Source organism: Triticum urartu, chromosome 2A (genome assembly GCF_056163025.1).
Source record: "Triticum urartu cultivar PI428250 chromosome 2A, HENAU_Tu73, whole genome shotgun sequence".
NCBI lineage: Eukaryota > Viridiplantae > Streptophyta > Magnoliopsida > Poales > Poaceae > Triticum > Triticum urartu.
The window spans coordinates 513846428-513872596 of record NC_141874.1 but is presented as its reverse complement, the minus strand read 5'-3'; the positions used below and the strand labels follow the sequence as shown (position 1 = coordinate 513872596).

Sequence of the window (26169 nt, the reverse complement as noted above, 5' to 3'; positions counted from 1 at the left end):
CTTGTTACTAACATCAAAGGACCCATTACAAAATGGGTACCTAAAACCAAGCATTAATCTCTTGTAGGTGTTTGCTTCCGGTGGGGGATCATGGTTGCTCGATAGCGGAGCTACTAATCATATGACCGGAAGCAAGGACTTGGTGGTGGACGTGCACAAGATTACATCTATGCCCACCAATGTCGAGTGGGGTGATGCCTCATCCTCCTAGGTATTGGGACTTGGCAAGGTGGTCATCTCTCATGATCTCACGATCGAGAAGGTCATACTTGTTGAGTCCCTTGCATACAATTTACTTCCCGTTCGTCAACTTGCAATCATGGGCTTTGCCACTTTCTTTGATATCGATACCATGGCCCTCTTGTGGAGCAAGACTCTTAAAGTAGCCTTTGTTGGGCATGTCGAGAACGGTCTATATGTGATTAACTTTTCGGAGCGACCCACTAAGTCCGTGACATGCCTAATGGCTAAAGTTGATGTGGGATGGCTTTGGCATCGCCGTTTAGCCCATGTCAATATGAGATCTTTGCAAAGTCTCCTCAAGGGGGACCATGTCCATGGACTAACGAATGTTAGTTTTGCTAAAGATCATGCTTGCAGTGCTTGTATCGAAGGAAAGCTACATGAGAAGGGTCACCCTCCCACGACTATCATTTACTCAAAGAGGCCTTTGGAGCTCCTTCACATGTATCTCTTTGGGCCTCCATCCTTCGATAGTCTTGGGGGTAGGAAGTATTGCTTGGTGATTGTGGATGACTACTCAAGATACACTTGGGTGTATTTCTTCAAGAGGAAGAGCGAGACCCAACAAACCGTCATTGACTTTGCAAATGAAGCACAACGTCAACACAATGCAAAGATCTTGACAATAAGAAGTGACAACGGCACCGAGTTCAAGAACTACACCTTGGATGAGTTTCTTAGTGATGAGGGGATCAAGCATCAATACTCCGCACCTTACACCCCTCAACAAAACGGTGTTGCGGAGAGGAAGAATCGGACGTTGATGGATGCGGCAAGGACCATGATGGCGGAGTTCAAGTCTTCGTACAACTTTTGGGCCGAAGCCATCAACACCGCGTGTCATGCATCCAATCGTCTCTACCTCCGCAAGGGCTTGAACAAGACTCCATATGAGATACTCACCGCTAACAAGCCCAACCTCAAGTACTTCCGGGTGTTCGGGTGTAAGTGTTTCATTCTAAAGAAAGGTGTTCGGTTGTCTAAATTTGAGGCTAGAACTTATGAGGGCATATTTATTGGTTATGCTACAAACTCTCATGCTTACCGTGTCCTCAATAAATCCATGGGACTTATTGAGGAGACGTGTAACGTGGAGTTTGATGAGAATAACGGCTCCCAAGTGGAGCAAAGTGGCACTTGTGATGTAGGTGATGAAATTCCTCCCCAGGCCATAAGAAGAATGGGTGTTGGCTTTATCCTACCCATTGAGGAACCCCTTGTGGCCGAAGGAGAAGGACAAAGCTCCACTCAAGCGGAGCCATCACCAACCCAAGGCCCACACGCTTCCGAAGAACAACATGAAGGCCCTCATCCTCAAGAACATGACCAAGGGCAAGATCACGCTCAAGACGGTGTTGACACATCAAGTGATGCCCAAGGTCAAGTTCTCTCCTCCGAGCAAGTTCAAGAACAAGAACAAGCTCAAGACGACGCTCAAGATGGTCAAGTGACCACTCCTCGTCTCACCCCCGAGGAGGAATTAGAGCGTCGTGCCGCCAAGGTTGCTTCCAAGCTCTCCACCAAGGATCATCTCATGACGAATGTGCTTGGAAGCTTAAGAAAGGGGGTAAGCACTCGTAGACAATTAGCAAATTATTGTGAGCATCACGCGTTTGTCTCTTGTGTGGAACCCCACAAGGTCTATGGGGCGCTAGAAGATCTGGATTGGCTCAATGCCATGCACGAAGAACTCAACAACTTCGAGCGCAACAAAGTGTGGAGATTGGTGCCAAGACCGACGGGGAACCACAATGTCATTGGAACCAAGTGGATATTTAAGAACAAGCAAGATGCCCATGGGATTATCATTCGCAACAAGGCTTGTTTGGTAGCACAAGGCTACTCCCAAGTCAAGGGTATCGACTACGGTGAAACCTTTTCTCCCGTTGCTCGTCTTGAATCTATTCGCATGTTGATTGCTTATGCTTCTCATCATAACTTTAAGTTACAACAAATGGATGTGAAGAGTGCTTTTCTTAATGGTCACATTAATGAATTGGTTTATGTCAAGCAACCCCCTGGGTTCGAGGATCCCTACTTCCCCGATCATGTGTATCAACTCGATAAGGCACTCTATGGCCTTAAACAAGCCCCATGTGCGTGGTATGACCACCTTACCAAGTTGTTACAAGACCGTGGTTTTGAAGTTGGGCTAATCGACCCCACTCTTTTTACTAAGAAGGTCAAAGGGGAGTTGTTTGTGTGCCAATTATATGTTGATGATATTATCTTTGGTTCCCCTAACAAAGCTTTCAATGAGGAATTTGCCGCTCTCATGACCTCAAAGTTCGAGATGTCTTCCATGAGAGAGTTGAAGTTCTTTCTAGGGTTCAAAGTGAAGCAAAGAAGAGAAGGAACCTTCATCAATCAAGCCAAATATACTCAAGACATGCTCAAAAGATTCAAGCTAAGTGATGTCAAGCCGGCTTCCCCTCCCATGCCCACCAAGTGCCAACTTGACATAGATCCCAATGGTAAAGCGGTGGATCAAAAGGTATATCGCTCCATGATAGGTTCCTTGCTTTACCTTTGTGCATCTAGACCGGATATCATGTTGAGTGTGGGAATTTGTGCACGGTTTCAAGCTGCACCTAAGGAAAGTCACTATGTGGCGGTCAAACGAATCTTTCGATATTTGGCTCATACCCCAAACTTTGGCCTATGGTACCCAAGAGGAGCAAACTTCAATCTTGTAGGGTATTCGGATTCCGATTGGGCGGGAGACAAAGTGGATAGGAAGTCCACTTCCGCAGGGTGCCAATTCCTTGGTTGCTAATTGGTAAGTTGGTCTTCCAAAAAGCAAATTTGTGTGTCTCTCTCGTCCACCGAAGCGGAGTATGTGGCGGTCGATAGTTGTTGTGCACAACTCTTATGGATGAGGCAAACTTTAAAGGATTACGGTGTCATTTGTGACAAAGTGCCTCTTTGGTGTGACAATGAAAGTGCCATCAAGATCTCTCTCAACCCGGTGCAACACTTCAAGACGAAGCATATTGAGATCCGGTATCACTTCATCCAGGATCACATTAGGCAAGGAGAGATCGAGCTCAACTATGTCAACACTCATGATAACCTTGCAGATATCTTCACGAAGCCCTTGGATGAAGCAAGATTTCGCGAGTTAAGGCATGAGCTAAATATCATTGATTCAAGCAATGTTGCTTGAACCCTTGCACACCCCACCATACTCAACGTGTTGTCCTGTTTAGATGTAGGCATGGACATAGGGGGAGTGATGTTCTGTCAATGAACTCTCCCTCCCCCCATTATGCATAAATTGATCAAGTCTTTCACATTAGCCATGTTTGATGGTACTTGTGCTTCAAAGACGAGTTTTGGTCATGGACCCAAGGATAATTCTTCACGGTGCCATACCAATTGACTCAAACATAGGTGGCTACGGCCACCACCCTCTCTTTGGAGAGGTGGTGTCTCGTGGTTGTTTCGTTTGTCGTGTGCCTTTCTGGCTTTGTGTGTAGCGTGGTCTTGTGGTGTTGTGTTGGCTTGGAGTGTTTGTGCAAAGACCCCGTTTTTCGTGTGCTCGAAACGTGTATCTTATTGAGCCCACGGTACTACCGCGGCTGGCCGCGGTACTACCGCTTTGGGAGGCACGGTACTACCACGCCAACAGCACGGTACTACCGCTCAGGTGCGGTACTTCGGAAGTACCGTGCCGGGCGGTACTACCGCGTTGGGGCACGGTACTACCGCGTCGTCGAGGGAGCGTGGGGGTTATGACTCGGGCAGGGGAGTTCCAACTCCCCATACCCATTCACTTGTCTCTCTCCCCACGTCTCTCTCTCTCTCGCTCAAGAACGGCGCCGGAGGCCCTTGCCGGATCTCCGTCTCCGGCCACTCTCCTCGGATTCCGACCAGTGGGATCGTTCCCTGCCACTTCCTCTTGCCATGGACCAAGGTTTTTCCCCAAATCCCTCTTTTTCTTGGTTGTTCTCTTGCTTCTAGGTTTTTGGGGAGAAACTTGTTGTTCTTGAGATTTTAGGCCAAATCTTTGCAAGAGTAGGATGTAGGAGAGTCGTGATGCGTAGGAATCATTCTTGATATGATGTCTTGTGGTAGCTTTGTCCAACCGTAGTACCGCCGCGGTTTCGCGGGCTTTTCTCAGATTTGAACTTGTTCAGATCTGACGCGGTGCAGTACTACCGTGTCTGATGTGCGGTACTACCGCTCTTGTGGTACTACCGCCCGTCAGGTGCGGTACTATCGTGCTAGCTTGTGCGGTACTACCGCTCTTCAGACGTGGTACTACCGCGCTAGCTGAGGTGCTAAGGTCATACTACCGCTCCTAGACCCGGTACTATCGTGACCTTGCACGGTACTACCGCGTCTAAGAGCGGTACTACTATCTTAGCTTCGCAGCACTTGGCAGTACTACCGTTGGGATCAAATCTCTCTCTAGGCATTTATCATGTGTGCTTTTTGCTTGTTTCTCTTGCTTTGTTGTGGTCTTTGCATTAATCCCTCTTGGTTGTTGTGGGTGTTTTGCGTTTTTGTGTCTCAGGTGGTGGCTCTCGCCATTCCAATCCCAGTCGTGACACTGGCTCCAAGCGTCTGCGCAACCCTCAAGATGAAGCCCCAGAGGGCTCCAATGCCCCCAAGCGCAATGTCAAGACCACTGCCAGCAAGCAAAAGGAACCTGCTAAGGGCATGGATGATATTTCTGTCTCTGAGTATGTCGAACGCCGGAGGATCAATCCCTATGTGACTCCTCGGGCTATGCTAAGAGGCACTGAGATGTTCTGGAAAAAGCAACAGGTTCTCATCTATCTGGATGTGATCAAGAGCAAGCAGAATACCTTCGTGGATGTCAAGTGGATAGACATGCATCACATGCGGAAGGACAAGTTTCGTGACTATTTTGGAGAGGCTCTGGACTTGGTGGAGCAGTTTGCTATTGAGCCAGTAATCTCCTTTCACCTTGACTATGACCCTGAGCTCATCTGTCAGTTCTTTTGCCTCAGTGTACTTTCATCCAGGGGAAGAGCGGAGGATGACCTGGATGACCAACGGACGTCAGCTGTCTGCTACATGGAAAGAGTTCATGGATCTGCTGCACATTCCTGATGACGGGCTTCACACCCCCGTTGGTGTTCGCCCCCATGCCAACTCTGAGTCTGCCAACAAGAACCTGCTTCAGCCTTTCCTTGTTGAGAAGGTGCTCCCCAATGGCAAGTCAACTTGGGTGTTGAACTCCTTTCTGGATATCATGCATGGCATCTTCCGCAACACTCTGTTCACACGCATTGGCGACAAGGACAAGGTCCATGCATATCTAGTGGACATGTTGCTCCTGTGTGCAGAGGCACGCTCTTCTCAGACTCAGCCACTTGATGTCTCACACATCATGTGGTGTGAGCTTCGGTTTGCGGTGTTCACTCGCAAGGTACCTATCTATGGACCGTACCTGTTTCTGCTGCTCTCCACCACTTGGGAGAAGATGTACCCTGGTGATGAGTTCCTTACTCCAGACTGGATTTGCCATGAGTCCATGAGCCTCCGCGTCAAGCCCAACTGGGCCAACACCACTACCCGTGCTAAGGCCTCTTCTGCTAGGAGGGCTGCTGGTGAAGAGGAGGCTGCTGCTGAGAATGTTGCTGAGGACTGTGCTGCTAGGTCCACCACTCCTTCCTCTGAGCCATCATGGGCCAAGAAGCTAAAGGACAAGATGAAGACTCTCTTCTGCATGCAGGTAAAGGGACAGTATAGGGCTCACGTGGCAGACAAGGAGAGTCGCCGCCGTGACAAGAAAGTTATGAGGCTCTTTGGAGAGGATGTGTCTGGCGGGTCTGAGGATGTCATCACACCTGAGGCTGCCTGGATGTCAAATCAGGGATACAAGTGGACCAGTTCAGAGGATGACTTCGAGGAGACCGTCCCTGCCGCTGAGTCTGACGAGGAGCATGAGGAGCAGTGGGACGACTTCTCTGCCTGAGCCACCCCATGTGTGTAGGTGTCCTCTCTGCCTTTTTGGCGTCTCGATGCCAAAGGGGGGGAGAGTGTAGGGATTTGCGTTGTGTCGTGCTTGGTGCATTTATTTGCTTTGTCTTTTGGACCTCGTTTGTGCTTGTTTGCTCTTGTTTGGTTTGTGCTTTCGAGACCTTTCCTACATATGGTGTAAGACATATGCACTTTATCTATTGTAGTTAACTTATATTTGTGCTATCTTGTCTAGTGATAGATATGCCTTGTCTCTATAATATAGGGGGAGCTTTGATCCTAGTATTCATGTGCCGTGCAGTCCAAAGCACTCATCTAGGAGGCACACATCTAGGGGGAGCCCGTCTATATTCTAGAGAGGAGGGGTTTGCATTTACTTAATATTATTTTCCTTGTGCAAATCCCGTATTGTCATCAATCCACCAAAAGGGGGGAGATTGTAAGGGCATATTTATCCCTAAGTGTTTTGGTGATTGATGACAACGCATTTGCGGACTAATCGTGTGCCTTGAGTATTCCAGACACTTCATTGCTAGGAACAAGACGGTTGGGTGCCCCTCGAAGACTGATGAAGACGGCGTCTTTTCTACATTTCTTTTTGGTGGATTTGAGTCGTAGGAAAGCCGTACTATTAAGAGGGGGTCCGCATTGGGAAGGTTTGGGTGGAATCATCACGTACACGTCTCCTTCTTGTCCCCTCCTTTTTCCTTGGAGCTTCCTCCGTTTTCTTGCCTCCCTTGTCTGGCTGCTGTGGTTGGTCGCGGTAGTACTGCTCCCAGGAAAGCGGTAGTACCGTAGGCACCCGCGGTAGTACCGCGCGGTGGCGCGGTAGTACCGCAGGTGCCCACGGTAGTACCGCTCCCCTGGAGCCGCACTACCGCTACCCACCAGGCTAGTGCCGCCCCTTTGCGGTAGTAGGGGCAGATGTAATTTTTTACATCCGCACCTACCACGGTAGTACCGTTTTTGCTGCGCGGTAGTACCGCGCTATGCAGTCAGGCAGTAGTACCGCCCCTCGGCAGTACTACTGTGTCGAGTTTTTGCTACTTCCGTTTCTTTGCGGAAGTAGGCACGGAAGTTTCCTTCCCCCTGGCTGGGGGGTTTTTGCCTTGCGGTAGTACCGCTTGGGGGCGCGGTAGTACCGCGCTTGCGGAAGTACCGCCTCCAGTTCTTGCGCGTCTATTTATCTTTACTATTGCTGGGGTTGCGGCAGTACCGTGGGTCTGTACGATAGTATCGCCCAGCCGTGCGGTAGTACCGCTTGGTTGCAAGCAGTAGTACCGCGCGGCCTTGCGGTAGTACTGCTGGCCAGGCGCGGTAGTACCGCTGGCCGCGGGCTGGTTGGTGGGTAACGGTTGGATCTTTGTCCCACACTGTATAAGGGGTCCCCTTCTTCCCCGTTGACTTACTTCTTCCACCCCCAAGCTCCATTATTGCTCTAAGCTCCATTTTCGCCCGATCTCACTCTCTAGCCAACCAAACTTGTTGATTTGCTCGGGAGTGGTTGAGAAGGCCACGATCTACACTTCCACCAAGAGATATTTGATTCCCCCCACTAATCCCTTGCGGATCTTGTTACTCTTGGGTGTTTGAGCATCCTAGACGGTTGAGGTCACTGCGAAGCCATAGTCCATTGTGGTGAAGCTTCGTGGTGTCGTTGGGAGCCTCCAATTGAGTTGTGGAGATTGCCCCAACCTAGTTTTTAAAGGTTCGGTGACCGCCTCCAAGGGCACCAATAGTGGAATCACGGCATCTCGCATTGTGTGAGGGCGTGAGGAGAATACGGTGGCCCTAGTGGCTTCTTGGGGAGCATTGTGCCTCCACACCGCTCCAACGGAGACGTACTTCCTCTCAAAGGGAAGGAACTTCGGCAACACATCCTCGTCTCCACCGTCTCCACTCTTGGTTATCTCGTGCCTTTACTTGTGCACGCTTATTTGTTTCATATATCTTGCTTGCTTCTGTTCCTATCCTTATTGCATCATATAGGTTGCTCACCTAGTTGCATATCTAGACAACATACTTTGATGCAAAGTTTAAATTGTTAAAGAAAAGCTAAAAATTGTTAGTTGCCTATTCACCCCCCTCTAGTCAACCATATCGATCCTTTCAATTGTCTCATGTAAACCTCCTCTTCCAGAACACCATGTAAAAACGCGTTCTGAACATCTAGCTGTCTCAAACTCCATCCCTTGGACACAGCAATAGCTAACACAAGCCTAATGGTTGCAGCTTTAACAACAGGACTAAAAGTATCTTCATAATCTAGGCCATAACGTTGTTTAAAACCTTTTGCAACTAGACGTGCTTTATATCTGTCAATCGAACCATCTGCCTTTTTCTTGATTCGGTAGACCCATTTATAGTCAATAATGTTTTTACCTCTTTCCTCAGGTACAAGATGCCAAGTCTTGTTCCTCATAAGTGCCGAGTACTCTTCATCCATTGCATTTTTTTCCATCTTGAATCTCCTAATGCATCCTCCAGTTTTGCTGGTTCTCCTGTAATACACAACATGCCATATGGTATAGTGCCGTCAGCCCAAACCTTTGGATTTCTTATACCTTTTTGTAACCAAGTCGTAACACGTGAAACCTTTGTTGGTGGAGGTTGAGTTTGACGCGCTCGTGCAGACCGCGACACAAAACGTGGCACAGAAGACTCAGCCGCAATGGATCCTGAAGAGACAGCAGAATCACTTTGCACAAAAGATCCCAAAGTGGACCCTGTGGCCTGCAGTGTGGGCGATCCATCAGACTCAGCAACCGCAGAAGATCCTGCACTGCTGGCCGGCACATGCGTATGGGAAGGAAATCCCGAGGCGGACGCGGAATCTCCCGTCGCTGTCGATGGCGCGGGCCCGCGCGTGGGACACGATGCGGGACACGTTGTCCGGTCCGCATGCAGTGACGCGTCGCCCGCCAGTTGGCGCTGCGGGCTCCTGCTCGGGTCGCGATCCTGTGCGTATCTGTGCACTTGATCCAAGGCAGCCTGACGCACAGGAGTTCCAGGTGACATAGGATCTGCATCGTGCTCTACGCCAGCTTCGTCTTCTTCTGGCACATGCAATATCAGATCATTGGCTGCAAAATTGTGATCATTTTCTGCACCGATTTCTGCTGCATGATCCTGCACAGGAGAAGACACAATACTGCCAGTAGGATCATCAGTTGGATTAGTACAATTATCGCCCCCATGATCAAAGTTTTGCAAATGTAGTGGAAGGAGAAGAATTTCTCTCCTGAGAAGTGCTCCGGCATTAGGGTGAAGAGATTCAAAAGGATATACTGATTCATCAAATACTACATCACAAGAAATATAGACCCTGCCAGTGGACACGTCTAGGCACTTAACCCCTTCGTGAATAGGACTATATCCAAGGAATACACATTTCTTTGATCGGAATGCAAGCTTACGTGTATTATATGGACGAAGGTTGGGCCAGCAAGCACAACCAAATACACGAAGTGAGTTATAGTCAGGAGTAGTACCAAAAAGACGTGTGATGGGAGTCTCAAACTTGATGACTTTACTGGGAAGCAAATTAATGAGATAGGTAGCAGTTAGGAATGCTTCATCCCAGAACTTTAATGGCATGGATGCATTTGCGAGTAGAGCTAGCCCTACTTCAACAACATGGCGATGTTTTCTTTCAGCAGAACCATTCTTTTGATGTGCATGAGGACATGATACATGATGTGAGATGCCAAGTTCTTGAAAGAAAAGATTAAGTTTCTTGTATTCACCTCCCAGTCTGTTTGCATAGCAATGATCTTAGTGTTCAGTTTTCGTTCAACAAGATTTTGAAAATTCTTGAAAACTTGAAACACTTCAGATCGTTTCTTAAGAAGATAGATCCAAGTAAATTTACTATAATCATCAATGAAGCTTACATAGTATGAGTGTCTACCAACAGAGGTAGGAGCTGGCCCCCAAACATCCGAAAATACAAGTTGCAAGGGTGCAGTGGAAATACTGATAGAAATAGGATATGGCAACTGATGACTTTTAGCTTGTTGACATGGATCACAAATAGACTCAACACTAGACTCATGAGAGTGGGGAAGTTTATTCTTGCTAAGAACTAATCTAACAATAACTGATGAAGGATGACCTAATCTACTATGCCACTTTGCTGAAGAAGGCTTGACAGCAACAAAAGCCAGTTTATTTGATGATGATGACGAAGATATGAGAGGATAGAGACCTCCCACGCACTTGCCCCTAAGAAGCACTCTCCTCGTGTCCAAGTCCTTTACCACAAAGAAATAAGGATAAAACTCAATAAGAACACGATTATCACGAGTAAATCTATGAACAGAAAGAAGATTCTTTGATGTTGTGGGCACATATAGAACTTTTTTAAGATGCAAATCTTTCATGGGGGTTTTGACAATTGAACTACCAACATGAGTTATTTCCATACCGAAGCCACTTGCAGTGTGCACTTGGTCATGTCCACAATATTTGTCTCTGATCGTCAGCTTGTCAAGTTCTCCTGTGATATGATTTGTAGCACCGGTATCCGCATACTAGTTTGTGTCGACGCCGTAGGAGTCGGTGATGGCATTGGCCTCCTTCTCCTCGTACTCATCTTCCTCATAGCGATCCCAACACTCACGGGCACCTCCGCGGTGATGCTTGAGGCAGATTTGGCACTCGGGATAGTCCCGGTGCTGCGGACGTTGTTGTTGTTGTTGTTGTTGTTGGGGACGACCACCTCTCCTGTTGCCGCCGCTCGGAGATGAGGACGTGTACCTTCCTCGACCGCGGCCTCTGTTGTCGCGCCCGCGACCTCTGCCACGGGACTGGCCGCGCCCCCTGTATGCCAAGTTTGCAGAGGTGTTGAAGCCAGTGCAGGAGCTGTCGCCTAGCATCTCCATCCGTTGATCAAAGGCAGCGATCTGGGCGAAGAGTTCGTCGACGGTGATGGATGTTTTGACGGCGCCAATGGCCGCCACGACCGGATCATAATCCCGATCAAGGCCAGCAAGAACATAGTCCACCATCTCTGGATCAGGGACAGGCCGGCCTGCTGCAGCAAGTTCATCCCCCAGACTTTTCATCCGGGCGATGTATGAGGTGCTCGACATGGAGCCCTTCTTGGTGTTGGTGATAGCAATTCTCAAATTCGTGATTCGAGATTGGGACTGCGAAGCAAACATGGTGATAATGGCAGTCCATAGATCAAAAGTGTTTTCTTTACTCACAACTTGGACGAGAATCTCTTTTGATAGAGAATTCAGAAGATGGCTGAGGACCTGCTGGTCCCTGGACAACCATGGCGCATACAAGGGATTGGGCACCATAGCCGTCGTTTTGTCCGTCTGCTGCTGCTCCACCATCTTCGGGGGCGCTGCATCGGATCCGTCCAGGAGGCCTGTGACCTGCGCTCCTCGCAAGCCTGGCATCACCTGCGCCTTCCAGAGGAGGAAGTTCCCCTTGGTAAGCTTTTCAGCAGGTGGGGCTCCGAGGTTGAGGGAGAGAGGAGCCGAGGACGACATAGCGATCTTGTTTCTGGCGATCTGTTTCTGGCGATCGATGGAGTTCTAGCTATCGATAGGGAAGAGGATGGCTCTGTATACCATATCAGAAAAGAAGCGTTCCTACTCCCTCGTGAGGGAGCCGCGTTGGGTTTATATTGATTGAGACAGAAACCCTGTCGTGGTTTACAAGAATCCAATGATCGCTAGGATACGTTGGTTACAGGAGTACGAGATTGATACGAGAGGGAGAGAGAGATAGAGATAAAGTTGAGATTACAAAGTTAAACAACTATCTATCTAACAATTTTTTCTTGATATGTGTGATGTTACAGTAACTATCTATGTTACCACATGCCTCTTTTTCTTCATTAATTACATGCCACATCATCTATTTTGCCTAGATAAGTATGATGTTACCATCTATGTACTTCCACTATGGGTAGTGTCAGAGGCAGCGCTCAACAACAGATTGGTGCACGTGGATTCAAAGCTTCGGAATCTCTTGAACCAACCGCTCCAAGTCCAGGCGCGAGCTCCCACCTTCCATCACCGCGGCCGCCGCTTCCGCCGCCAGCTCCTTGGCACGTGCGCGCACTCCGCGCCCTCCCTCCCCGGCAGCGTCCGCCAGTACGGCCGCGAGCTCGCCCGCGTCCGGGCAGACGCCGATCCCGCCCGCGCACGCGCGCACGGCGACGCCCGCTTCCTCCACGAGCAGCCGCGCGTTCACGAACTGGTCGGCCGTCATCGGCCACGCCAGCATGGGCACCCCCGCAGCCACCGCCTCCAGCACCGAGTTCCACCCGCAGTGCGTCATGAACCACCCCACCGCCGCGTGCCGCAGCGTCGCCACCTGGGGCGCCCACCCGTGAACTACCACCCCGCGCCCCGCCGCCGCCACGCGCGCCTCGAAACCTTGTGGGACCAAGCCGCCGTCGTTCCCGGCGCCCACCACCCACACGAACGGGACGGTGCTCCGCTCCAGCGCTTCGGCCAGCGCCGCGGCCGCTGGCTGGGTCAGCACCACCAGGCTGCCGAAGCTCACGTACAGGACTGAACCTTCCGGGAACACGTCCAGCCACGCGCTGAGATCGCCGGCCGCGACGGCCGCCTCCCCGCCGCGCTGGCCGGCGGCGTCTGCCTCCGGCGCGACCGGTCCCACCGCCCACACGCGCCTTGACCCCAGGTCACCGAGCGGCGTGTCCAGGTACCTCCCCTCGAGGGCACGGAACGTGTTGGACACGAATCCCCAGCTCTCGAGGTTCCAGAGATAGTTCCGCCTCACTGCCTCGCCGAACTCTTCATCCACGAGGCCTTCGGCGTACATCCTGTACATGATGGAGAGCTCCTTCCACTGATACACCGGCTCGCCAGGAATATCCGGGAAGGCAACGACGTGGTCGGCGTCTGACGGTCGCTGCTTGACGAGTCGGCGGAAGAGCGAATGCGGGACGGCGGTGCCGAGGACGCCGGAAGGCGTGAAGACCAGCCTCGGGACGCCAAGCTCGGCAGCGAGAGGCTGCGTCCACCCGCAGAAGAAATCGGACAGGATGGCGGCGACGGGGTGCGACTTGGCCCACGCGAGGATGGGGTGGTGGAGGGCGGCGAGAGCGTGGACGAAGACGGCGGCGTAGGTGGGAGGGCAGTCCTGGAAGCTCTCGAGGCCCGCGGGGAGAGAAGGGTGGGAGGGGAAGGGGAGCGTGAGGGGCCGGACCATGTCGGGGTGAGCGGCGAGGAGAGGCGAGAGCAGGTAGGCATTGGCGGGTGTGGTGACGACGGTGAGGCGGAGCCCGCGCGCGGCCAGCAGGGCCGCCAGGTCGAGGAGCGCCACCGTGTGGCCCTGCGCGGGGAAGGGCACGACGAGGACGCAAGGCTTGGACGCCGCCATCTCCACGGATGGATCGGAGGTACCCATACGCACGTTGACTCGTTGAGACGAGTACGATTGGTACTGCCAGTGCCTTGGGCTTGGGAGGGGTGAGCTGCTGAGAACTGGATTAGTCGATTATAAATAGGGTTTGAGCGCATATGCAGCTCGATCGCCTCCCTGTCGATCTGGAGTTTCCATCTTATAGTGGAGACCTCGAGGGGCACGTCATACCCAAAAATAGCATCGGAAACCTAAATTATATTCAGAAAATACACGAGACTATCTAATCTATGCTTAGTTCGTGAGTCTGAGAATTAGTTAATCTCAATGACTGACGTTAATCTCAATGACTGACGCATATTGACCTATCTCGATCATGATTTCAGTTATCGTCGGCCCCGCTTCGTCCAGTTGTTCTATGGGCTCCAAGAGGGTGGAGGCTCACATTGTTTCCTAGAGCTTCATTGTCCCGTGGTGCTAAGAATACTCCCGAAAAAGAGATTGCATCATATCATGACCAGGGGGTGCTCGATGAAAAGATAGCCCTGCTCTAGAGACTAGACACCATCAAGTAAGCTCCTATGTGGTCTATCGGATACAACCAATTTTCTAGTTTTCTTGTTCTTTGTTACGTGGGTCTCCAGCTTCCCCTAACCAGGTTCTTGCTTCAAGCTTGTTGCGATATTGACTCCATCTTCGCCCTTGTTGTCTTTACACACTTGTTAGAGCCTTGATAGGCTATAGAAGGCATTTGAAAGGTTAGTCGATGAGGGCCAACAAGGGGCTGTCGCACCACACACTAGGCACACCCACTTGTGGCTATGCCAGCTCCCACTGCCTCTTAGCCAAGGGTTTTGTTGCACCTCTAATATACAGCTAGAGGTGCCATGATTTTTAGTTGACATAGCTGGTAGAGGATGCTATGTCGAAAGTTGCTTTCGACGAATGCATGACTCATTATGTGTATGCCGTACATTATTATTTTTATAAAGTAAGTACATTCAAGGCTATGGCTCAAGGCATCTTGTAGTACGGCTAGGGCCGCAAATGATTGAATGTTTATCTCCCTAATTATCATCCCGTAGATCACTACGTAGTGGCCTTTTCTACCAGCCTTAATATAGGGATGTAGTGTTATGCAATTTCGGATCCACTAATCAGCTTTTCCAACACACATGCACTATGGGCCTGCTCCACGATTGTCTTGGCCCACCAACCTAGCTCAACCGGAGAGCAACACAAGTTATGAGAGGCATGTTGATAGGGGGACGCCTTCACGAAAATTGCTGGTTATGCACGGGCACCATGGTGTCCACTTAGAAAAAACCATTTTCTACTGCTAAGGAGGAAATTGAAATTTTTGTAAACACATACACACATGTAAACTACGTACGTGCGAAACTCACAAGATTTTACTTTCACACTTGGCGTACAAAGAAAAGGCAAATATGTATTTTCAAATGTGCCCTTTTTGTCAGAATTTGGAGGTAAATTACTCCTCTGCCCAAAAAAGTTGTCTTAGATATGACTAAATACGGATGTATTTAGTAATGTTTTAGTGTTTGATACTTTCGTATCTAGACAAATCTAAGACAAGAAGTTTAGGACAAAGATAATATTAGAGATAGAAATCTAGCTCCAATGGTTATATGATAGAAATCTAGCTCCAATGCTTATATTTGTGGCGCGCAGTAGCCTCGCCGTCAGAGATATGCACACATGCATAAGACACAATTTTATCTTTGTAACAGAAGTGAAGTTTTTGAGCTCGATGAACATATTTTGGTGAAAATGTTGACAAAAAAATTACATGCTCATCAAATTTCATCTTGAAATCGCATTCTTGGAAGTCATGGAAAAAAATTGATGCTCGAAAAGTGTTAGTTTTAAAGCATTTTGGAGTGCTGATTTGTTTTTGCCCACGGCTTCCTCGAATGTCTTTTTAAGATGAAATTTTCTGGGCATGTGAAACTTTTGTCAATGTTTGCACCCAAAACAATTCAGAATTTTTGAATGTTTTATCAGTTTTTTCTTCTAATTTTACTGTTCATATATACCGAGCTCAAATGAGCTCGGGAGCAAAAGATGACTTTTGCTTTTTAACCCTTTTTTATGGTTCCAATGCATATCCTTCTAGACCGAGGCCGTATCTTAGGAGGTTTGGCTTGTCCGTCAGAGAAGGCCTGCCACTAATGGATCGGTATATAGTACTCCCTCCGTTCCCAAATATAAGTCTTTCTAGAGATTTCAACAAGTGACTACATACGAAGCAAAATGAGTGAATCTACATTCTAAAATATGTCTACATACATCTGTATATTACAGTCCATTTGAAATGAAATGTCTAAAAGGACTTATATTTAGGAATGGAGGGAGTAGTTGTGTCTAAATTAAGCGACATTGGTTGATCATTTCCAAATTAGTCATGACATGGTAACATCAGTTGAGTTAAGCAACGTGAGACATTTGATTGAGTTGTGGTCAGATGCTAGGAACTGATGTATTTCTGAGATGTTTTTCTTTGGGCAAAAAAAAATCTCATCTCCGCCTTTTTTCCTACATCGCTAGCTTCTTCCAAATCTTCTTTCCGTCGCGTCGCCAATGAGCCCTCTCCCTCTGTTGGTTCTCGGTGCTTCTGTTGTTGCAGACAGGGGACGACCGTGATGTGGGGCACTGCAGGGGACACCCACTGCAACAGACCTGTCAGGGGGTGCTATGGAGGACCGGCGCCTTCCCTGCAAGAGACCAGACTGAGGTCGATGTTGCATGGTGGGACAACGAATGTACCGCCAGGGGGGTAGCGGGCTATGCTATGACCGACACAAATCGTAGTAGCGAGGCATCGACGTGCTTGAGGGGGTGTGGCAATTGGTGATCACCGATGATTGGTTGGATGGTGGTTCGTGCTGTAAGCGGACGACGTCGGCCACGCGATGCTGGGATCGGTAGCCACGGTGCTAGAATCGGTGTCCATCGATGTTGGGACCTGCGATGGTCGGTGTTGCAAGCGAATCACACCGACGACCAAAGCTGAATCGGTAATCACCGATGCTAGGACCAGTGGCAGGCAGTGCTGCAGTCGACCACCATAATCCACCATCGTTGCCGACGAGGACGATGTGAGGGCTTGGCGCCAGGTTGGGACCGTTTTGTGTTTAAAGGCGGTCCCCGACGACCCCCCTCCCCCCCCCCCATGAGCGCCTACAAGGCCATGTGGCTATGATCGGGACGGGGCTACAACGGCGGCCCAATGGAGCTTTGAGGGGGCAACGTGTTTGTCAGCCATGTGAGAACCAAGGTCTCACGGACCCATCAACCATGGGTCGTGATGGTACTGTTGGGCTTATTAACAGTAGTTACCTCCCATAACACAAGACGATGAGGCTGCCTCTTAGGTGGCATGCAGATCTTTGTCCATATCCAAGACAACGAGGGCATGCCTTCTGACCAGTTGCGTCTCATCTTTGGTGACAAGCAACTTGAGGATGGTTGTACTCTTCCTGACTACGACATCTATAAAAAGTTGACTACAACACCTAGAAGGTGTCCATCCTTTGCCTTGATCCCCGGTAACATGGTGGCATGCAGATCTTCATCAAGACATCCCCTCAAGATGCAAATCTTTGTGAAGACACTCACCAGGAAAACCACCACCCTAGAAGAGGAGTTGTCTAATACCACTGACAGCGTCAAGGCTAAGATTACAACAAAAAGGAATTCACCTTCACAAGAACGGCTAAGGGCTTGTTGCCGAGACCCCTTCCCGGCAACCTACGCGCCCCGACAATAGCTTCCTCCACCTCAATGTCCCGACAACATTTCTAGGGTGCCACCTATAGCGGTGTGGGACAACTATCCACGACATCACTTGCGGCGGCCCAAGACAGCTACGTGTGTCACGGCCTATAGTATCATGCTACATAGTATCACGAGAAGGCGCTACGACAGGGTAGTTAGGTGGGAGGCAAGGTGATTCACCGCCTCTCTTTTATCAGGAGTGTGACACATCGTCCTCGACATGTCACAGTAAATTGAGTGTGCCAACATACCTACCTCGACAAGACAGGTGTTTCACCTACCCAACAAGGGCTAGGCTAACATGCGTCCCCACATTTAATGCATTGTTGTAACCATTATAACCAGCTACTGTGGTAACTCCTTGATCATATTATAGGAGGTCCATAGCCACATAGCAAAGGGTTGGTTGACACTTTTGGATAAATATTACAGCAGTGGTCCTTCCTCCTCGAGTTCATTGGAGAGACGTACTCTAGTTCACCATTGTACAAATTTCACCACATAATGGACTAAGCAGTAGGTCGTAGGATGTTACACCTCCGGGTGGCCTTAACCTGGGTAAAAAACGTAGTCTTCTCTTCGAGTGAATCTTGAGCATTTAGCCCTTGGACGAACTTAAAAACTGGATGTTTCTCACATCCGGTATCATGCTCATGCGCAAAACAATGTTGGACAGAGTGCTGCTACTAGCACGATGGGAGCTGCAATTGACGCACGATGGGATTGCAACCATGGCCTAACGGAGTAGCAATCTGCTACAATAGAGCTACAACCGGTGAGAGGTGGAGCTGTAAGTTGTTTCGTCGTCGATGACGATGCTAGGAGAGTGTCCGACGAGGTTGCTTCTAGTCATGGTAGACGGTGCAACGAGCGTGGCTAGGGAGTGCTATAATAACAACAACATCTATTTGTGGTGCCTTAAACCAAGGGCGACGCGCAGGAGCACGATGCTACAAGAGAGCTCGTCGGTGTTGCAAGCAAAAATGCTAGACGTACGGAGTCCTACAGGCTTTTACAGCCTCCTTCCTAACCAACTAAACATGCCCCCTGATTTTTAGGTGGGTGGGGCCCCAACCTCCCCTTAATCCAATCACGATCTGACAGCTTAAACACACCTTGTAAAACCCTGTAGATGTCCGTCGATGTAGCATTGCTGGTGTTGCAAGTAGCTGGTAGCGACCTATCCTACAATGTATACAACGAGGCAGACGCGGGGCGGGCTGACATCTATTTGAATAGAGCTGGGGTGGGGTGGTTTAGTGCCTGGTTGTTGCGTGGGTCAAGGTGCGGGAGGAGAATATGTGTATCCAACGGCCAGCATGTCTAATGAGATGTGTGGAAAGTCACATATCGAGATCTCATTCGAGTCAACCGACATAGAGGGTCGTGTTTTCTTTTAGTTTTTTTGCGAATGTCGTTTTTTCTTTTATAACTGGATAGTAATGTGCAAGGGTCCATTACGTTTCCTCTTGGACCTATACGGCACATCGGCTTCTCGTACCCTACACCCAGTGTGCTAGGGTTTCTCCTGTGTCCCGCCGGCGCTGTCGCAATTCTACCTCGTCCCATGTGGTATTAGGACCATGGAGGCACGGTGGATCGCGACCCTTGCCGGCGAGAGGGCTCCATTCTTTGATGTTTTTAGTTTTGCTAGAGTTTGTGTCATGCTCAGAGATGCGAGGCGGCGGCGGCTCTTTGTAGATGGAATTGAAGGAAATATGCCCTAGAGGCAATAATAAAGTTATTATTTATTTCCTCATATCATGATAAATGTTTATTATTCATGCTAGATTTGTATTAACCGGAAACATAATACATGTGTGAATACATCGACAAACATAGTGTCACTAGTATGCCTCTACTTGACTAGCTCGTTGATCAAAGATGGTTGAGTTTCCTAGCCATAGACATGAGTGGTCATTTGATCAACGGGATCACATCATTAGGATAATGATGTGATTGACATGACCCATTCCGTTAGCTTAGCACTTGATCATTTAGTTTAATGCTATTGCTTTTTTCAGGACTTATACATGTTCCTATGACTATGAGATTATGCAACTCCCGATTACCGGAAGAACACTTTGTGTGCTACCAAACGTCACAACGTAACTGGGTGATTATAAAGGTGCTCTACAGGTGTCTCCGATGGTGTTCGTGGAGTTGGCATAGATCGAGAATAGGATTTGTCACTCCGATTGTCGGAGAGGTATCTCTGGGCCCTCTCGGTAATACACATCACTATAAGCCTTGCAAGCAATGTGACTAATGAGTTAGTTACGAGATGATGCATTACGGAACGAGTAAAGAGACTTTCCGGTAATGATATTGAACTAGGTATTGAGATACCGACGATCGAATCTCAGGCAAGTAACATACCGATGACAAAGGGAACAACGTATGTTGCTATGCGGTTTAACCGATAAAGATTTTCGTAGAATATGTAGGAACCAATATGAGAATCCAGGTTCCGCTATTGGTTATTGACCGGAGAGATGTCTCGGTCATGTCTACATAGTTCTCGAACCCGTAGGGTCCGCACGCTTAAAGTTCTTTGACGCTCGGTATTATGAGTTTTTGTGTTTTGATGTACCGAAGGTTATTCGGAGTCCCGGATATGATCACAGACATGACAAGGAGTCTCTAAATGATCGAGACGTAAAGATCTATATATTGCACGACTATGTTCGGACACCAGAAGAGTTTCGGGAGGTTTCGGACATATACCGGAGTATCGGGGGGTTACCGGAACCCCCCGGGGAGTATATTGGGCCTATTGGGCCTTAGTGGAGAAGAGGAGGGGTGGCCAAGGCAGGCCGCGCGCCCCCTCCCCCTCTAGTACAAATTGGACAAGGAGGGGGCGGCGCCCCCCTTTCCTTCCTCCTCTCTCCTTCCCTTGCCCCTTCTCCTACTCCTACTATAAAAGGAGTCCTACTCCCGGTGGGAGTAGGACTCCCCCCTTGGCGCGCCCTCCTCCTTGGCCGGCCGCCTCCCCCCTAGCTCCTTTATATACGGGGGCAAGGGGGCACCTCATAGACATAACAATTGATCATTGATCTTTTAGCCGTGTGCGGTGCCCCCCTCCACCATAATCCACCTCGGTCATATCGTAGCGGTGCTTAGGCGAAGCCCTGTGTTGGTAGCTTCATCAACACCGTCACCACGCCATCTTGCTGACGAAGCTCTTCCCGGAAGCTCTACTGGATTGGAGTTCGCGGGACGTCACCGAGCTGAACGTGTGCTGAACGTGGAGGTGTCGTACGTTCGGTACTGAGGATCGGTCGATCATGAAGACGTACGACTACATCAGCCGCGTTGTCATAATGCTTTCACTTACGGTCTACGAGGGTTTCTACCTCTTGAGCACTGCGTTGGTTTTCCCTTGAAGAGGAAAGGGTGATGTAGCAAAGTAGCATATGTATTTCCCTCAGTTTTTGAGAACCAAGGTATCAATCCAGTAGGAGGCTACGCGCGAGTCCGTCGCACCAGCACAAAACAAATAAATCCTCGCAACCAGCGTGATAAGGGGTTGTCAATCCCTACACGGTCACTTACGAGTGTGAGATCTGATAGATATGATAAGATAATATTTTTGGTATTTTTTATGATAAAGATGCAAAGTAAAATAAAATGCAATGAAAAGTGTTGGAATATTAATATGATGAAGATAGACCCGGGGGCCATAGGTTTCACTAGTGGCTTCTCTCAAGAGCATAAGTATTTTACGGTGGGTGAACAAATTACTATTGAGAAATTGACAGAATTGAGCATAGTTATGAGAATATCTAGGTATGATCATGTATATAGGCATCACGTCCAAGACAAGTAGATCGACTCCTGCCTGCATCTACTACTATTACTCCACACATCGACCGCTATCCAGCATGCATCTAGAGTATTAAGTTCATAAGAACAGAGTAACGCCTTAAGGAAAATGACATGATGTAGAGGGATAAATTCATGCAATATGATAAAAAAACCCATCTTGTTATCCTCGATGGCAACAATACAATACGTGCCTTGTTGCCCCTACTGTCACTGGGCAAGGACACCGCAAGATTGAACCCAAAGCTAAGCACTTCTCCATTGCAAGAAAGATCAATCTAGTAGGCCAAACCAAACTGATAATTCGAAGAGACTTGCAAAGATAACCAATCATACATAAAAGAATTCAGAGAAGATTCAAATATTGTTCATACATAAACTTGATCATAAACCCACAATTCATCGGTCTCAACAAACACACCGCAAAAGAAGATTACATCGAATATATCTCCACAAGAGAGGGGGAGAACTTTGTATTGAGATCCAAAAAGAGAGAAGAAGCCATCTAGCTAATAACTATGGACCCGTAGGTCTGAGGTAAACTACTCACACTTCATCGGAAGGGCTATGGGGTTGATGTAGAAGCCTTCCGTGATCGATGCCCCCTCCGGCGGAGCTCCGGAACAGGCCCCAAGATGGGATCTCGTGGATGCTGAAAGTTACGGCGGTGCAATTAGGGTTTTGGCTCCGTATCTGATCGTTTGGGGGTACGTAGGTATATATAGGAGGAAGAAGTGCGTGGTGGAGCAACAGGGGGGCCACGAGGGTGGAGGGCGCGTCTGGGGGGTAGGCGCGCCCCCTACCTCGTGGCTTCCCTATTGGTTGCTTGACGTAGGGTCCAAGTCTCCTGGATCTTGTTCATTCCAAAAATCACGTTCCCGAAGGTTTCATTCCGTTTGGACTCCGTTTGATATTCTTTTTCTTCGAAACCCTAAAATAGACAAAAAATAGCAATTCTGGGTTGGGCCTTCGGTTAATAGATTCGTCCCAAAAATAATATAAAAGTGTATAATAAAGCCCAATAATGTCCAAAACAGTACATAATATAGCATGGAGCAATCAAAAATTATAGATACGTTGGAGACGTATCAAGCATCCCCAAGCTTAATTCCTTCTCGTCCTCGAGTAGGTAAATGATAAAAATAGAATTTTTGATGTGGAATGCTACTAGGCATAATTTCAATGTAATTCTTCTTAATTGCGGCATGAATATTCAGATCCGAAAGATTCAAGATAAAAGTTTAAAATTAACATAGAAATAATAATACTTCAAGCATACTAACTAAGCAATTGTGTCTTCTCAAAATAACATGGCCAAAGAAAGTTCATCCCTACAAAATCATATAGTTTAGTCATGCTCCATTTTCGTCACACAAGAATGCTCTCATCATGCACAACCCCGATGACAAGCCAAGCAATTGTTTCATACTTTAGTAATCTCAAACTTTATAAACCTTCACGCAATACATGAGCGTGAGCCATGGATATAGCACTATGGGTGGAATAGAGTATAATGATGGGGGTTATGTGGAGAAGACAAAAAGGAGAAAGTCTCACATGAACGAGGCTAATCAATGAGCTATGGAGATGCCCATCGATTGATGTTAATGCAATGAGTAGGGATTGCCATGCAACGGATGCACTAGAGCTATAAATGTATGAAAGCTCAACAAAAGAAACTAGTGGGTGTGCATCCAACTTTCTTGCTCATGAAGACCTAAGGCACTTGAGAAGGCCCATTGTTGGAATATACAAGCCAAGTTCTATAATGAAAAATTCCCACTAGTATATGAAAGTGACAAGACAAGAGACTCTCTATCATGAAGATCATGGTGCTACTTTGAAGCACAAGTGTGGAAAAAAGATAGTAGCATTGTCCCTTTTCATTTTTTTGGGCCTTCTTTTTTTATTTGGCCTTTCTCCTTTTTTTATTTGGGACAATGCTCTATTAAATGATGATCATCACACTTCTATTTATTTACAACTCAATGATTACAACTCGATACTAGAACAAGGTATGACTCTATATGAATGCCTCCGGCGGTTGATACGTCTCCAACGTATCTATAATTTTTGATTGCTCCATGCTATATTATCTACTGTTTTAGACATTATTGGGCTTTATAATCCACTTTTATATTATTTTTGGGACTAACCTATTAACCGGAGGCCCAGCCCAGAATTGTTGTTTTTTGCCTGTTTTAGGGTTTCAAAGAAAAGGAATATCAAAGGAGTCCAAACGGAATGAAACCTTCGAAAACATGATTATCTCATCAGATATGATCCAGGAGACTTGGACCCTCCGTCAACAAAGCCACAAGGTGGTCATGAGGGTGGAGGGCGCCCCCCCCTAGGGCGCACCCCCTGCCTTGTGGGCCCCTCGAAGCTCCACCGACGTACTTCTTCCTCCTATATATATCCACGTACCCCCAAACGATCAGGGACAGAGCCAAAAACCTAATTCCACCGCCGCAACTTTCTGTATCAACGAGATCCCATCTTGGGGCCTGTTCCGGAGCTCCGCCGGAGGGCGCATCGATCACGGAGGGCTTCTACATCATCATCCAAGCCCCTCCAATGAAGTGTGAGTAGTTTACTTCAGACCTACGGGTCCATAGCTAGTAGTTAGATGGCTTCTTCTTTCTTTTTTGATCTCAATACAATGTTCTCCCCCTCTCTTGTGGAGATCTATTCGATGTAATCTTCTTTTGCGGTGTGTTTGTTGAGACTGATGAATTGTGGGTTTATGATCAAGTTTATGTATGAACAATATTTGAATCTTCTCTGAATTCTTTTATGTATGATTGGTTATCTTTGCAAGTCTCTTCGAATTATCAGTTTGGTTTGGCCTACTAGATTGATCTTTCTTGCAATGGGAGAAGTGCTTAGCTTTGGGTTCAATCTTGCGGTGTCCTTTCCCAATGACAGAAGGGGCAGCAAGGCACGTATTGTATTGCTGCCATCGAGGATAACAAGATGGGTTTTTTTATCATATTGCATGAAACTATCCCTCTACATCATGTCATCTTGCTTAAGGCGTTACTCTGTTTTTAACTTAATACTCTAGATGCATGCTGGATAGCGGTCGATGAGTGGAGTAATAGTAGTAGATGCAGAATCGTTTTAGTCTACTTGTCTCGGACGTGATGCCTATATACATGATCATACCTAGATATTCTCATAACTATGCTCAATTCTGTCAATTGCTCAACAGTAATTTGTTCACCCACCGTAGAATACTTATGCTCTTAAGAGAAGCCACTAGTGAAACCTATGCCCCCGGGTCTCTTTCTCATCATATCAATCCATCACTTTATTATTGCTTTGCTTTCACTTTGCTTTTTACTTTGCATCTTTATACCAAAAATACAAAAAATATTATTTATCATCTCTATCAGATCTCACTTTCATAAGTGACCGTTAAAGGATTGACAACCCCTAAGCACGTTGGTTGCGTTGAGCTATTGCTTTTGTGTAGGTACGAGGGACTCGAGCGTAGCCTCCTACTGGATTGATACCTTGGTTCTCAAAAACTGAGGGAAATACTTACGCTACTTTGCTGCATCATTCCTTCCTCTTCGGGGAAATCCAAGGCAGTGCTCAAGAGGTAGCAAGAAGAATTTCTGGCGCCGTTGCCGGGGAGTCTGTGCAAAAGTCAGCATACCAAGTACCCATCACAATCTCTATCTCCCGCATTACATTATTTGCCATTTGCCTCTCGTTTTCCTCTCCCCCACTTCACCCTTGCCGTTTTATTTGCCCTCTCTCTCTATCCTCCCTCTCTCTCTCTCTATTTGCCTCTTTTGCCCGTTTGCTTTTTGTTTGCTCGTGTGTTGGATTGCTTGTTTGTCGCGATGGCTCAAGATAATACTAAATTATGTGACTTCACCAATATCAACAACAATGATTTCCTTAGCACTCCGATTGCTCCTCTTACCGATGCTGAATCTTGTGAAATTAATACTGCTTTCTTGAATCTTGTCATGAAAGATCCGTTCTCCGGCCTTCCTAGTGAAGATGCCGCTACCCATGTTAATAGCTGCGTTGATTTGTGTGACATGCAAAAGAAAAAGGATGTCGATAATGATATTGTTAACTTGAAGCTATTTCCTTTTTCGCTTAGAGATCGTGCTAAAGTTTGGTTTTCATCTTTGCCTAAAAATAGTATTGATTCATGGAACAAGTGCAAAGATGCTTTTATCTCTAAGTATTTTCCTCCCGCTAAGATCATCTCTCTTAGAGACGATATTATGAATTTTAAACAACTTGATCATGAACATGTTGCACAAGCTTGGGAGAGAATGAAATTAATGATACGTAATTGCCCTACTCATGGTTTAAATTTGTGGATGATTATACAAAAAATTTATGCCAGATTGAATTTTGCTTCTAGAAATCTTTTAGATTCGGCCGCAGGAGGCATTTTTATGGAAATCACTTTAGGAGAAGCTACTAAACTCCTAGATAATATTATGGTTAATTATTCTCAATGGCTGAAAGATCTACTACTAAAAAGGTGCATGTGATAGAAGAAATTAGTGTTTTGAGTGGAAAGATGGATGAACTTATGAAATTATTTGCTAATAAGAGTGTTTCTTCTGATCCTAATGATGTGCCCTTGTCTACTTTGATTGAGAATAATAATGAATCTATGGATGTGAATTTTGTTGGTAGGAACAATTTTGGTAACAACGCGTATAGAGGAAATTTCAATCCTAGGCCTTATCCTAGTAATCCCTCTAATAATTATGGTAATTCCTACAACAATTCTTATGGAAATTATAATAAGATGCCCTCTGATTTTGAATCTAATATTAAATAATTTATTTCTTTGCAAAAGAATTTTAATGCTATGATTGAGGAAATTGCTTAAGATTGATGATTTGGCTATGAACGTTGATAGAATTGCTCTTAATGTTGATTCTTTGAAACTTAGATCTATTCCACCTAAGCATGATATCAATGAGTCTCTCAAAGCCATGAGAATTTCCATTG

The 26169-nt window shown here is 47.4% G+C and overlaps 1 protein-coding gene across 1 annotated transcript; it reads right to left on the bottom strand.

Annotated features, from left to right (window-relative positions):
- Nucleotides 1-11865: 11865 nt before the first annotated feature.
- On the bottom strand, nucleotides 11866-13643 carry LOC125541735 (UDP-glycosyltransferase 89B2-like). Its single transcript, XM_048705081.2, has one exon. The coding sequence runs from the start codon at nucleotides 13594-13596 to the stop codon at nucleotides 12169-12171; it is 1428 nt and encodes a 475-aa protein (XP_048561038.2). The 5' UTR covers nucleotides 13597-13643; the 3' UTR covers nucleotides 11866-12168.
- Nucleotides 13644-26169: the final 12526 nt, after the last annotated feature.

Bases quoted from the DNA above. Each gene is read 5' to 3' on its own strand.
- LOC125541735 (XM_048705081.2), bottom strand. From the start codon at position 13,596: ATGGGTACCTCCGATCCATCCGTGGAGATGGCGGCGTCCAAGCCTTGC.